Source organism: Mya arenaria, chromosome 7 (genome assembly GCF_026914265.1).
Source record: "Mya arenaria isolate MELC-2E11 chromosome 7, ASM2691426v1".
Lineage (NCBI taxonomy): Eukaryota > Metazoa > Mollusca > Bivalvia > Myida > Myidae > Mya > Mya arenaria.
Window position 1 is genome coordinate 69537173 of NC_069128.1, and position 14183 is coordinate 69551355.

A 14183-nucleotide genomic window follows, 5' to 3' on the forward strand; every position below is an offset into this window, starting at 1 on the left:
ACAACACGCTCATTAGTAGCGATATGACATTGTTACAAAACAACACGCTCATTGGTAGCGCTGTGACATTGTTCCAAAACAACACGCTCATTTGTAGTGCTGTCACATTGTTCCAAAACAACACGCTCATTAGTAGCGATATGAAATTGTTCCAAAACAACACGCTCATTAGTAGCGATATGACATTGTTCCAAAACAACACGCTCATTAGTAGCGATGTGACATTGTTCCAAAACAACACGCTCATTAGTAGCGATGTGACATTGTTCCAAAACAACACGCTCATTAGTAGCGACATGACATTGTTACAAAACAACACGCTCATTTGTAGCGATGCGACATTGTTCCAAAACAACACGCTCATTGGTAGCGATGTGACATTGTTCCAAAACAACACGCTCATTAGTAGCGATGTGACATTGTTCCAAAACAACACGCTCATTGGCAGCGATATGACATTGTTCCAAAACAACACGCTCATTGCTAGCGATGTGACATTGTTCCAAAACAACACGCTCATTGGTAGCGATGTGACATTGTTCCAAAACAACACGCCCATTAATAGCGATGGGACATTGTTCCAAAACAACACGCCCATTGGTAGCGATGTGACATTGTTCCAAACTAACACGTCAATTTTCTATTTCCGGTTTGTTGAGGAAGAGTTATCTGATATTCATATTGACAGTTTATTATTCGCTCATATTTTAGTATTTTAAATATTTTATGAACCATTATCAATAAAGTTTTATAAGTGCATCATTGTTCCAAAATATAGCGAAAACATTTTTATTTTAATCGTGGTATGAATACATAACCAAATTACTAAGCCGCCATTTATTGAATGAAAATTAAAAAAGGTCGAATGTGTTGGCAAAACAATTGCGGATAATCATTGGATATAAAACATTTCTCTTAGTTTAAGAGTGTGTTTCATGATACGTGGCTATTCAGTCATCTTACTGTCAGAGCCCAGTGTGTTTTGCTTGTAGACCGGTCGATTTCCAGGTAATGATGAGGACCACGCTAGTTTGTTGACAAATTGAGGCACGGGAAAAAATCTGTAAATTGTAAATTGTTGTGTGAAATTCCAGGAAGTTCGTATTGCGTATTACAACGACAAACAGTTCAAAATACATTTGAACACTGTTATAACATTCTATTTATGTTTGAACAGTTGTTTTCGTCTGTAATTTGTTTCGTATGAAAGCAAACGTTCGAGCATTCAGCTTCAAGATCAAGAAAACGTTTTAAAAAAAACGGAATAACCATTTTTCTTATAAACGGCAAGTTGTTAATTTCCAAATATATTTTTATTTAAATTTGTGTAACTTTTCTTTACATTTCAAATATTTTCTTTGCAAACATATTCTGTTTCAAAAGTGAAGTGTTCTGTTTTGATCAAGGGGAATTATATATGTATGGATTTTAAAAGTAGTTCTGAAAGTTGATAATTTCACTCATTATTTTGCCGTGAAAATATTTTCACTGTTGTTATTTCACTGATAAAACTCCATATTTCATCGAAAAGCATGAAAGAAATATATTTATATATATTTATAATGTGATAGGTTGCTTCCTGTTCTTCTAAGATTTAAACATTTAAGATTTAATGGTAGCTGCAAATGACAGACATTCATTTTTATAAATATTTGTTATATTTTCGAATCGAGTTCAAGAGCAAAACCATAACCTCCCTTGTAATAAGGCATTACAGTACAAGGCTAAATGAGCGCCACTTTTGTCTGTCTGAAAAGTTTCAGGCATTGTTTTATAACAAATGGAAAGCAAACGAGTTTAAGATCGTTTTTAGAATTTTGTGCATATATTTATTAGTTCAACCATATACATTTCTTACAATAACAACATTCATATGATTTTGTATCAATGTGAGCGTTCATTCAGAACAATAATACACCTGAGAAAAAAGTGAGGTCGGGGGAATATAAATAACAGCCATCACGGTCAGATGTAACATATACAGTGCCGCCTTTGACAAGATCAATAATATAGCTCACGCTAGACTGGCTATATCCATTTTTTCCTGAATGTGTGTCACTCCAGCTTCTCAAAACTTGAGTTGAGCCTTTCATAAGGAAAAATCCGCACTCATTGTCGGTGGAAAGGGGCGCATAAAACATGATGCTGAAACCGAACTGGTATGTTCCTGCCTGCGGTGCGGTAAATTGTCCGGTAGATGAAGAATAGCCATTTCCATGGTTCACAGTAATCCTGTCAAATACAATTGTTTGACCACTACTTCTTGTTTGACTAGTACTTAGAAGGGCGCTGAATGCAATCCTTGCACCATCACCTGAAAAAACATAAAATTGAATCTTATTCACTTGTTAGCTACTTCTTCTTTACATTTGATTGTAAATGTAGGTGCCTAAAGTTTATGCTCCTAACTACTTTTGTATTTGTTTTTCAAAGATCAAGCTAAATATTGTATTTTATCACATACCAGCATATATATATGTATATAGTTTATATAGTTTCTACTTTAAAACAAACATTGCTTCTCTTATGTAGCTGTGGAACCCACGTAATAATTAGTGTTTTGATTTTTTGGTCTTGTAAACAAATAGGTCGATTGGCTGGGCGCAGGGATCTATGAATTAATGCAAATGATTTGCTTTGTTGCCAGGGCTCTTTTAAATGGCAATAGTGTTAATGTGATTATGACTTACTTTACAACTATGTTTGCTTATAGAAAGATGAACGTAATATGTTTTAGGGTAATGTATTTGCGTAATTAAGTTTAACATCAACGTATATAAATATAACATCGTAACGCTTGATCTACACGCGTACATATACATAATATTACTAAATTTACTAACGCATATTCCATGATTGTATTCTGATATCGTCATGGAAGTATTATTATTATGTAACATCTCTCCAGTCTAGTCTTGTTTTGACTGCGATCTAATTATAACACAACGGAAAAGTGTCTTAAACTTCCAGCTGACTGTTTTATTATTGTTACCATTATAGCCATATTGTCAATAATTTGATTATAATGATATGTCTTGTTCATCGCTGTATCAATGCATTATACTTCATTACCATTTAGCAGTTTGAATAACTGTATAATTACCGAACGCCTTAAACAACAATAACAAATATTTCTGTAATAGTTTGTATACTTTATAACATTCCGTATCCGATAACTTATCTTGCTATTTAATATCAAATGAACAGATGTGGGTCAATTCCCGGCCTTGGCGTATGTGAGTATGGTGGTCGCTAGGCCTGACAAGTAGTTTTTTTCGGGCACTCCGGTTTTCATTAGGACTACACTCCCGTGCAATATCGTGCCAACGAGAGTGACTTAGGATGTGCTAATGTGCTAATATACGTTTCCCTTTTCTAAAATAAATAAAGTTTAAAAAAACAGGGACAATAAAAAATACACCCGTATTGTTTCTGTTTTCAGTTCACATTCATAATCGAAAAGAACAAAGTAAAATAGTGAATTTTTGTGTGTACATTTATGTCATAAATGACGTGAATTTCATCAAGTTTAAATCGTTATAAAGTCAATGCGTATTTTGTATTTGTAAATAGTAGAAACTTTTTAGCACGTGACGTCATGAATGAAATCGCGCATAATGCAACCTCTTGTACTTAGCGTAATAAATCATCACGAAGTCAATATATTACAAAGTACGGGGTTTAATGGTGACCCTAAATGGAATATACGGGGTAAAGAAAACTATATCGAGTGAGACGAAAAATAACGAATAGTGACGCAATGTGGACAAATATTGTGTTGCGTCATTTATGTTGGATGTGGGGTATAGAAATAATTTCAAAGTCTTGGATATCTAATACAAATTAGTGAATTTACTTAAAAGAAGGTTTAGAACACGTTAAATAGAATCCGTATTAAATGACCTATTTTCAATATAGTCAATACCTTCCCAATGGTTTTAATTGTTCACTATATGGTCCAAATATTACGTACAATCTGAACTCGGGAGTTATTTATTTGAAATTGCCTTCCAAGAACCAAATAACTATATTCTAAAGTTAAAATTAAATAAGTTACCTGTCGTGTTTGCAATATGTTTTTGAATAAAATCAATCATATCCATAGATATATCTATTTTCGTTGATTGAATCTTATTATGAAAATCAGTTCTTAAATCACCCAATGTTTTATCAATCATGTCCATTCGTTTAGCATATTCTTGGAGTTTAATCTCAGCCTCAACCATTCTCTTTTTCGCCGATTGAATCTCATTAAGGAGATCAGTTCTTAAACCACCTACTGTTGCATCATTCAAGTCCATTCTTTTAGCAAATTCTTCTTGTTTAATCCCAGCTCTAATCATTTCCTCAATCATTTAATTATCATAAACGAACCTTAAATAACATTTTGATTCGTCAGCGTTAGCCTTGTTTGATAACATAAAATAAAGTGCAAGTATTGCAATTTTCAATATGAGAGTATCCATATTGACAATGATTTGAGGTAAAAGGCAAAACTGCTTACCGTCTCAGTTATATATATCTTAAATACTAGTATACCGCGTGATTTATTTATTGTAGAACAAATGTATTTTAAAAGTGCTATGTTAAATAAATCAATACAATTTGGGATTAATGTATGTGCTTTATAATGTTTTTTAGAGATTCATTAGTAAGATAAAAGTTTATTTACTTTCCAGTTCTCATTTCTAAAAGAAACGTCAGCGCCCACAGCGCAGAAACACAACTTCAACAACGATTGTTATTCTGAAACGACGTTTCCTTTCAATACAATTTTGAGGTGATTTTCTATTGAAATACAATACACTGTCATTTTTATTCCCTTTTCAAACATATACCAGAAAAAAACACAACATATCACCGTGTCAGTTTGCATAATATTTAACCGACTGAGCACATTAGATAAATATTGCTTTTGGTGCTCAACCGGTGGAAAATAAAATTGAAATATTTCGACAGAACAATCAAGTATCCTTAATATATTTTAGACGTCACTATTCCATTTGATTGATTTTCTTTTTGTTTCGTTTTCAAAACAGACGTTTAAGGACACATGCTTTCATTGGATCAGCCAGAAAAAAGATGTTTACTCTTTTGTACATGAATCCATTAACCAACGGTCAAATGATGTAGTTAAACTGAACCAATGCTATGAACAAAATTCCTTTCATTTATAAACTGTTGTGGTAGTTTTTTATATATATGTACTCATTCCAAAAATTCTCTTTTAATATGAAATACAATCAATCAAAATGTTTGAAACTAAGATTCTGCAAAAAAAGTTGGCTCTACATTAAGTCATTATTAATAGCTGCACAGCCATTGATGTCATATATAAAAAAATATCATCTTTCATCCTATAAGCGTGTATACATTAAGTAAGAATACGTAATGTTTACGGAACTCAGAAAACATTCAAACGTTACCTAGAAGAACTCAAATTTATGCACAGTCTATACTTCCATCCGCATTGGGGATGTAAAACGATCTTGACGCCTATGTTAAATATGCAATATAATTGCCCGCGTTTACAGTTAAAATAAAATCTATATAATTATATTGTTTCCAATGTCCCTTCATTTTATATAGAAGGCGACAGATCCGCTTCAGTTCATATGCCCGAATGCGTAATAATTGCAGCGACTTAAATTCCGATCTTTACAATAATCATATCGCAATTTCCCCTAACTGTGTCTGTGGTACAGACATTGAAGATGCTGAACACTTCCTATTCAAATGTAGTCGGTTGCGTGGAGTCCACATTCTTTAACCACCCAACTGTGTTTATACCCCGATAATGACATCAATCCCACAATTCATTCCTTAAATAAACCACCGAAACGCATATATAATCAGTCTATAATAACGTAATGAATTGCCCGCTACTTAAGTAAGATATAAACGCGGATAACCATATTTGAAGGTTACAGCAAACGAGAAGCATTACATCATATTATATTTCTTATATTTTCAAAAATAGTTCAAGTGTCAAATTATTCACCACACTTGTGATGAAGCATTGCAGTTCAATGGTTAATGTGCGTCATTTTTGTCTTTCTATAACGTTTAGAAAATGTAAGTTTATTTACACAGATAAATGAAAGATGTATTAGTGTAATATCAAACTGTATGCTCATGCAAACGCCAATATATATAAAGTTCTAAAATTAATAAAGACAACAACAATTACATGTTCCGTTTCAGTGAAACAATTCTCTAAGAACAATTAAACACCCACGAAAAATGTGTAGCTAGAGGCTAATATATAACAGCCAGAATTTGAACTTTTAACATATACGTGCTCGCCTTTTGTTAGATCAATGCTGTAATTTACGCTAGACTGGCTATATCCAGTTTTGTATTGAGTGTGTTTGTAATGCTTTCGAACCAAGTGGAAAAGTTCTTAAATATCAAGACATGCTTTAGAATCATTATGCTTCCACTTAATTATGTTGTATGTATCATAATTGTGTTTAAACTAAATTAGAAAAAAAGTTCACGTTGTGCACGTTGGCAACAGATTCACGTCTTTTATTTGTTGGATTTTGTTGGTAACTAAGAATCACTTATTATATAAAGTCAAGTATCGAATCATGCATACCTGCACATGATGTGTTGCGGCAAACTCTATCTTCATGGTTATCTCCAAAACAGTGGTCCCCAAACAGGTCAGGTTTTGGATTGGTACAGGTCCTATCTCTTCTCTCCAGACCGACGTCACATGTCGCTGAGCAAGCGCCCCAACTTGACCAGTCACTCCACCCACCATGGACTGGAGAATCAATGACATAATGTTGACATTGTAAACATAGCTTAGACAGGCGTATATCACAGTAGAAATAACTCCCGAAATATTCGGTTAGTTTAAACTTTGTTTGTATTACAAAGCTTATGAAGAAAGTAATATTAAGTTATGATGGTGCGCGTGTGTGGTCTTGTGTTGTAGGGGGACACCAGAGTACCCGGAAATTCTCACTTGTCCGGCCTGGAGACCAAAATAAATCAAATTCACATACACCCTGCATAGGCATCGAACCAGGGATACCCTGATGAGAAGCGAGTGTGCTTACCACTGTGCTTACAAGCCAACCTAATAAGGTTCGAGTTTAGTCGAGCAGTAGGACGCCAACGTCAGTTGAATTGTAGTAATGTTGTAAGTACGTTAAATGCCAAGCTACAGTTGGGTAAAAAGCAAACATTCACCTGGACATTTGTCTAGCATACAATCCCTGTTTTGTTTATCCGCCCCTGTGCAATTAAGGCCTCCATTTGCAGGTGCAGGGTCTGTACAAGTCCGCGTGCGGGTGTTCGAACCATTTCCACACGTGACGTCACAAGGCGACCAGTGTGACCACGCGGCCCAATTTCCATCAACTTTTTATGTAATGCAAACAAAACCTGATTACAAAAAGAACGTATCTTATCGAAATAGTTCGTAATCCATATTGAATTTTAGCAATGGTTAACGATTGTACTAACAATATTATATAGCTTGACGGACGGAGACGTTTAACATTGTTTGTAAGTACATACTAACAATCTTTTACTTTAAGGTTGTCAATATATATATATATATATATATATATATATATATATATATATATATATATATATATAATAAATATACATCATATTATATAAACTACGCACTCATTGGACCAGTTACTGCTTTTATCTACCGTTTCACTCGATTAATTTAATAACGGCTGACTGATAATCTATTAGAATATTGTTTGGGCAATTGTAGTATATTATTTTTTAGTATAGTGTATTTGAAGTATTACGCCTTCTAATCGGAAAAAAACCCTGAAAATTGACATCTTACATGAACAACATTATACAGGACAGGAACAAGTCTAAGTGTGGATAACATTAACCAAAGCATCTGTACTAGCAATGGTGTTATGTGTGAGTTGTATTATCTGTACAATAATTTTATTAAAATATGTTTATCTTGTACTTTATCCATTTAGGTTTCTTGTCTGAGTACATGGTTTTATTATTTTGCTATCAAACAACATGGAATATTTTATTATAACGGATTTAGTACGAGTGTTACATTGTTTAAATTGTATGATACTTTATTATCAAAACAAATCATTTGGAATGTACACACTAATAAGTCATACGGAAAATAATTTCAGTAAATTAATGGAACACGCTTGGTTTTGTTAAGTTATGAAAAGGTATATCGTAAAGACAGATGATTTATTATAATGTAGCCATTTTGACGTGTGTTATGTTGCCAGTGGTCTCTGCCTCCGTCTTTTTGGCACTCCTTTGACGCCATGACTTGATAGCTCTGACGAAAACTCTTTTCTTAACGCTTCGTACTCTTTTATTGTTAAATGCACGAAATCTTACTTCTCTTAGTAGGAGTATGTACATGTATAATTAGTAATTTTAAGTCGTTCAAGCAACGTATGATTACGTGTTTCAATATGGATATTGTATATATATATGCATAGAAACCTTACACTATCTGCATATATAATAATTGTTTCATAGTATTTACTTTCTATTGAAAACATAATCTATTCCGTGTTCATTCCAAATACCTTCTCTTATATATTTAATATTTGTTGCATAATTAAACATCAAACAAAAGTTAATAAACATCCTATATATATGTTTATTTATTCATCGATAACTTTTGTATCTGTTTTCCTTATTATATATATATTCACACATCTTTATTATTGAATGCATAAAGTATTGAATATAATTTAATTGAGGTTCCAATAATTATGACGACGTATGTAGTTAATAAGTGAACAAGGCGAAACAGTTATTGCTACATGTTGTGTTTAAACTCACAAATGAGCCGAAATTGAACATAAATAGCTGTGTCAACTTGAAAGACTGCACGAAAAGATCAGATTGTTGTTGACTTGGATGAAATTTACACCGAATTAGAACGTCTGTTTTCAATCCCCGTAAAGAATTGTATGACTTTGATGTAACTGCCAGATAAAACAAACTAGAAGCGATACTGTTCCTTTACATATGCTAAGCTGATAGTGTCAGGAATATCCTCAATGTTGGACATAAACAGAGCTACTACCCCTAATTTTCGGGACGTGGCCTATCGAGCGAAGGGTAAAGGTCAGTTTTTGATGGTAGATTTTAGTGAAGATAAAACATAAACCTCACATACTTTGCATGCTGCACGTCCTTACAGATACTGACCTAGGTTGCAAGGTCCACAGTAGCGAGGAAAAGCGACCTTTGCATGCTTCACGTCCTTACAGATACTGACCTAGGATGCAAAGTCCATGGAAGCGAGGACAAGCGACCTTTGCATGCTTCACGTCCTTACAGATACTGACATAGGTTGCAAAGTCCACAGAAGCGAGGACAAGCGACCTTTGCATACTGCACGTCCTTACAGATACTGACATAGGTTGCAAAGTCCACAGAAGCGATGACAAGCGACCTTTGCATGCTGCACGTCCTTACAGATACTAACATAGGTTGCAAAGTCCACAAAAGCGAGGACAAGCGACCTTTGCATGCTTCATGCCCTAACAGATACTGACCTCGGCAGCAAAGTCCACAGAAGCGAGGAAAAGCGACCTTTGCATGCCACACGTTCTGACAGATACTGACAAAGGTTGCAAAGTCCACAAAAGGGAGGACAAGCAACCTTTGCATGCTGTACGTCCTTACAGATACTGACCTAGGTTGCAAAGTCCACAGAAGCGAGGACAAGCGACCTTTGCATGCTGCACGTCCTTACAGATACTGAAGAGGGTGTTTGCTTGTGCGCAGTCAAACGTTTCTGCATCCACACACGCTGTGGCTGTTGAATTAAACATGTATACATATTATGATGACAGCTTTAATTTTAATAGAAATAGAGGACGATTGCGAAACACTCATTGTTGCTATTTGTTTTTTTTAGTTAACTCTCTCGTACCAGGCAATTTCAGCAGGTACACCGAAAAGATATATTCGGTTTTCTGCGCATAGATCAAAGACAGAATGTAAACCTGATTAAAGCTACCCTGTGTATCATATATATTGACTATTAAATGATTACTATTTTGTCAAATAAGAGTATATAGAACAAATGAAAAGGAGATCGCTTGTGTAAGAGACGTGACTTTATCATCATCTCTCACATTTTTGTTACAACGAGTGCTGAGGAAAACCATGAACTGCATACTACATAAACGTAAACATAATGTACAACTGTATCGTGACAAGCTCTTACGTTTGCTGTGCGCGCATAACTGGTCGTTACACATACTCTTCGAGCAGCATTCATGGCAAGAGGTTTGTTGTCGTTGTATGATTGAGCGACCAACGATCCCAGGCGCGTTAGTATCTTGGATTGTGCACATCTGTTAAATGCAAAATATCACACAATTACATTATGCATTTGTAAAAGACGGAATGTCAACGAGACGAAAAATAAAAATCAATTCAATTTAATTTAATTTAATTTTTGTATTTGCTTAAATAACTGTTTGCGCGAAGAAAGCATGGATTTAAATATAGCAGATTTAACTTACAAAATAACTAAGATTGTTAAATGGCACTTTCTTACAACAAAATCGGGCTTAATACTGAGGGTTTCAATTAAATAGTTGGTTAAATGTGTTTTATTTTTTCAATCAACAAGTTGGTTAAAAGTGTGTGTGTTTTTCATCAACAAGTCAGTTAAATTTGTTATGCTTTTCTTCAAAAGGTTGATTAATGTGTTGTTGTTTTTCGTTAAATATTTGCTTAAAATGTGCTGTTGTTTTTCATTAAAAAGTCGGTTAAAATTGTGTGTTTTTATCTTCAGCCCAGTAAAATGTACTTGGTTATCGTTAAGACCCCCTTAAACCCGATATCAATTCTATTATGTTATACTCGAATTATTAACGGATTAACAACGCGTTTGCAACCTTATTTGGAAATGGGTTATTCATGACATACATGACTTATCATAAATGAATAGATATATCGTACCTGCATTTTTGGTGTAGAAAAGGTGGTTTATTTTCTTCTACTCGAAAAAATGTAATAACAACTTACTGCATTGCTTAAACATCCCATCTGATATAATACTCCATGGGCTGTATCTGTTGCCTCCAAAAAGCATGACTGAAAAGAATCAATGACGAGGTGAATGTCGAGATATGTAAATAAATGGGAGGAGTTTAGTCAACAAATATCATATCGGGTACATACTGCTTAGGAACATGTCGTAATACTAATACATTATTGCTTAAATTAGAATAGTTTTTAAATGCCGAATTCGTGTTTTAATTGATCACTTCGAATTGTATATTTATTCTCCCTCATATGTATGTTGTAGCAACGAAATGAAATGGTTTTTACTGGTGGTAATTAAACGTTTTTCTCGCCCCGGGAAATACTCTCAATTTGACAAAGAGAAATGCACCAACATCTGTATGATGTGGTGACTAAAGTATATCAATTGCTACGATATGATTAACATTTCAAAAAGCCTTTCTTGCCAAAAGGACTTCTTGTTACAAACATTGTGATTTGGATTCGAATTAATTTTCGAATACACAAAGATACGTTATATTGTTTTATTGTTTACACTCCTTACCTGACCTACAGTACACAACTGCGACTGATTACATGCTGATGGCGTCTCTATATTCTGACAATTATAACACTCGAGGGCACCTGCAAATCAAGAAAACGAAGAATATCAGTTATATCACTTAGATGCACCTGCACATCAAGTCAACAACGAAGAGTATCAACTATACCACTCCGGTACACATGCAAATCAAGTAAACAAAGCAGATATGCAACTAAAACACTCAAGGGGACCTGCAAATCAAGAAAACCACAACGTGTGTTAACTATATCGCTTAGAGGCACCATCACATTATGAAAACGAACAGAATAAACCATCACTTAGGTAAACATGCAAATCAAGAAACCAACGAAGAGTGACAATCGCTAACACCCGAATGTTAACCGAACATCTTATAACAAAACAGCATTTTTGACCTTCAAATATTGCAAAATATGTTCTTAACATCCAATACTAGTTCAAGTAGAGAGCCACTATACTTTTTACGATTTTATCAGCATGTATTTTGGTCATTTATTTTAAATACAACAAAGTCGGATTCTTAAATTAGTCAATATCAAAATGTCTCAAAAAATGTCATCAGCAGTTATTCATACTAAGTTTAGGCAAATTGAATGGATCTGTCTCTTCTGACGAATGTAGTGGCTAGGTCATGTGTGCCATGCAACTGGCCTACATTGCTAATATTTCATTGCGTAATTTTCTATCATGATTGGTACATTTTGTTTAAAGAATATCATTTGTTATTTCATTTTCTATGTAATCTCGTTCAGATTTGGTTCTTTGTATATGTATTAAAACGCAATTTAATTCTAACAGAATCACGCGGCGGGTCCAAATATAATTGTTTTGCACCTTCCAACTACCACAAATATATTTCAACGACGATACGATGGGTTCATTGTATAATTGAATTGTTTACCCACCCCGCCCCCCCCCCAAAAAAAAATACACCACCACACCCACAAACATACTGCAACGATGATACGATTGGTTCTTTGTTTAATTGTTTTAACCCACCCCCATCATTACAAACATACTACAATAATGATACGGTGGGTTCAATGTATAATTGTTTTAACACCCCCACCACCACAAAACAAACATACGAAAACGATGATACGGTTAGTTCAATGTTTATTTGTTTCAATCCCACCACCACCACCACAAACATATTACACGATGATACGGTGAGTTCATGGTATTATTGATTTACCCCCCACCCCCAACCACCACCACAAATGCACTGCAACGATCATAAGGTTGGTTCATTTGTATTATTGTTTATCCCCCACTACCTCCTACACAAACAAACTACAACGATGATACGGCGGGTTTATTGTATTATTGTCTTAACCCCCATACACCTCCACCACCATAACCATGATACGGCGGGTTAATTGTATTCATGTTTTAACCCCTTGCCCCACATCATCCCCTCAAACAAACTACAACGATGATACGGCTGGTTTATTGTATTACTGTTTTAACACCGAACACCCCCTCAACCACAATCATACTACAACGACGATACGGCGGGTTTATTGTGTTATTGTTTTAACCCCAAATACCACCACCACCACCACCACAACCACCACCACCAACACAAGCATACTCCAACGATGATACGGTGGTTTTAGTGTATTATTGTTTTAACCCATTCTCCCATACACCAACATACAACAAAGATACTCTTTTAACAGCACACACATACTACAATGGTGGTGCGGTGGGTCTGTCCGGGCTTTTGCGAATGCAGCGGTTTATCTACAGAAAAGAACTTAACTTTGTAGGATTACTTAACATTTTAAGATAACTCCCTTTATGATAATAAAATCACTTACCGGTACCGTGAATCAGGCCCAACACTGAAAAGAACAGATATTGATGAACCAAAGAAATAAAACAATTATACCGTATTTGCATGATGATTGTCAGCAGCAAACATACTTCTTTTAAATAGCTTTAATTATTACAATTGTATTTTAACAACACTCTTTACCGCTTACAGTTAAGAACGTGTCTTCATAAATAATTGATAAATATTACGCATAGCAAAACTGTTTATTTTAATACTCTTATCCACTTAGGCCGAAATATTGATAATAAAGCAATATTTACAAATGATCGCAAAAATGGACCGCATTTTGCGAAATAATGAAGTAAAGCTTGCCGTTGATTTATATACCAAGACGATCCTCATGGTACAGACACCTTATCTTGTTATGTCGCAGACATGACATTCGTTTCCTAAACGGTACAGGATTTCCATGAAAGGTGATTAAAGTCAAATTTCAAATTTTAGAACACTAAGAAAATGCCAAGGAGTGCTCGCGATAAAGTGAACGCAACATGAGCACTCAACAAAACCTTTTAGAGTTTTGAAGATTTAACATCGAAACAGGAAGTAGAGAGCCAAATAGTATTTTTTATAGATTTCTGCAAATTTAATCATTATTCTTCTACAGTTTATTTTGATCTGCCCGCGCCTATATGGTTGTATCATAGCTAAATGAAGACATACTTTTAGACCTTGTCGAACTTTGCCTGATAGATGTCTTTGGATGACCTTAGCGTACCGTTCGGTTTGTCTTAAGAGATACTAGGACATGAGGGC

General features: G+C 34.6%; 1 protein-coding gene across 2 annotated transcripts; it reads right to left on the bottom strand.

The window, feature by feature from the left end:
• Window positions 1-822: 822 nt before the first annotated feature.
• On the bottom strand, window positions 823-13724 carry LOC128240781 (hemicentin-1-like). Of its 2 annotated transcripts, XM_052957659.1 has the most exons (10): window positions 13688-13724; window positions 13411-13434; window positions 11570-11649; window positions 11026-11094; window positions 10217-10346; window positions 9680-9802; window positions 7204-7374; window positions 6602-6772; window positions 2019-2314; window positions 823-1061 (listed from the first exon to the last, which is right to left on the bottom strand). In XM_052957659.1, the coding sequence occupies exons 1-10, from the start codon at window positions 13710-13712 to the stop codon at window positions 966-968; spliced, it is 1185 nt and encodes a 394-aa protein (XP_052813619.1). In that variant the 5' UTR covers window positions 13713-13724; the 3' UTR covers window positions 823-965. The 2 variants fall into 2 exon arrangements, with proteins under 2 accessions (XP_052813619.1, XP_052813618.1); XM_052957658.1 differs by lacking the exon at window positions 823-1061 and having other exon boundaries at window positions 1842-2314.
• Between the last annotated feature and the right edge of the window lie 459 nt (window positions 13725-14183).

Bases quoted from the DNA above. Each gene is read 5' to 3' on its own strand.
- LOC128240781 (XM_052957658.1), bottom strand. From the start codon at position 13,712: ATGCGGTCCATTTTTGCGATCATTT. The intron at 11,650-13,410 runs GTAAGTGATTTT...CTTGATTTGCAG, and splicing joins GGGCCTGATTCACGGTACCG to GTGCCCTCGAGTGTTATAAT. The intron at 6,773-7,203 runs GTGAATGTTTGC...TTGATTCTCCAG, and splicing joins TATGCTAGACAAATGTCCAG to TCCATGGTGGGTGGAGTGAC.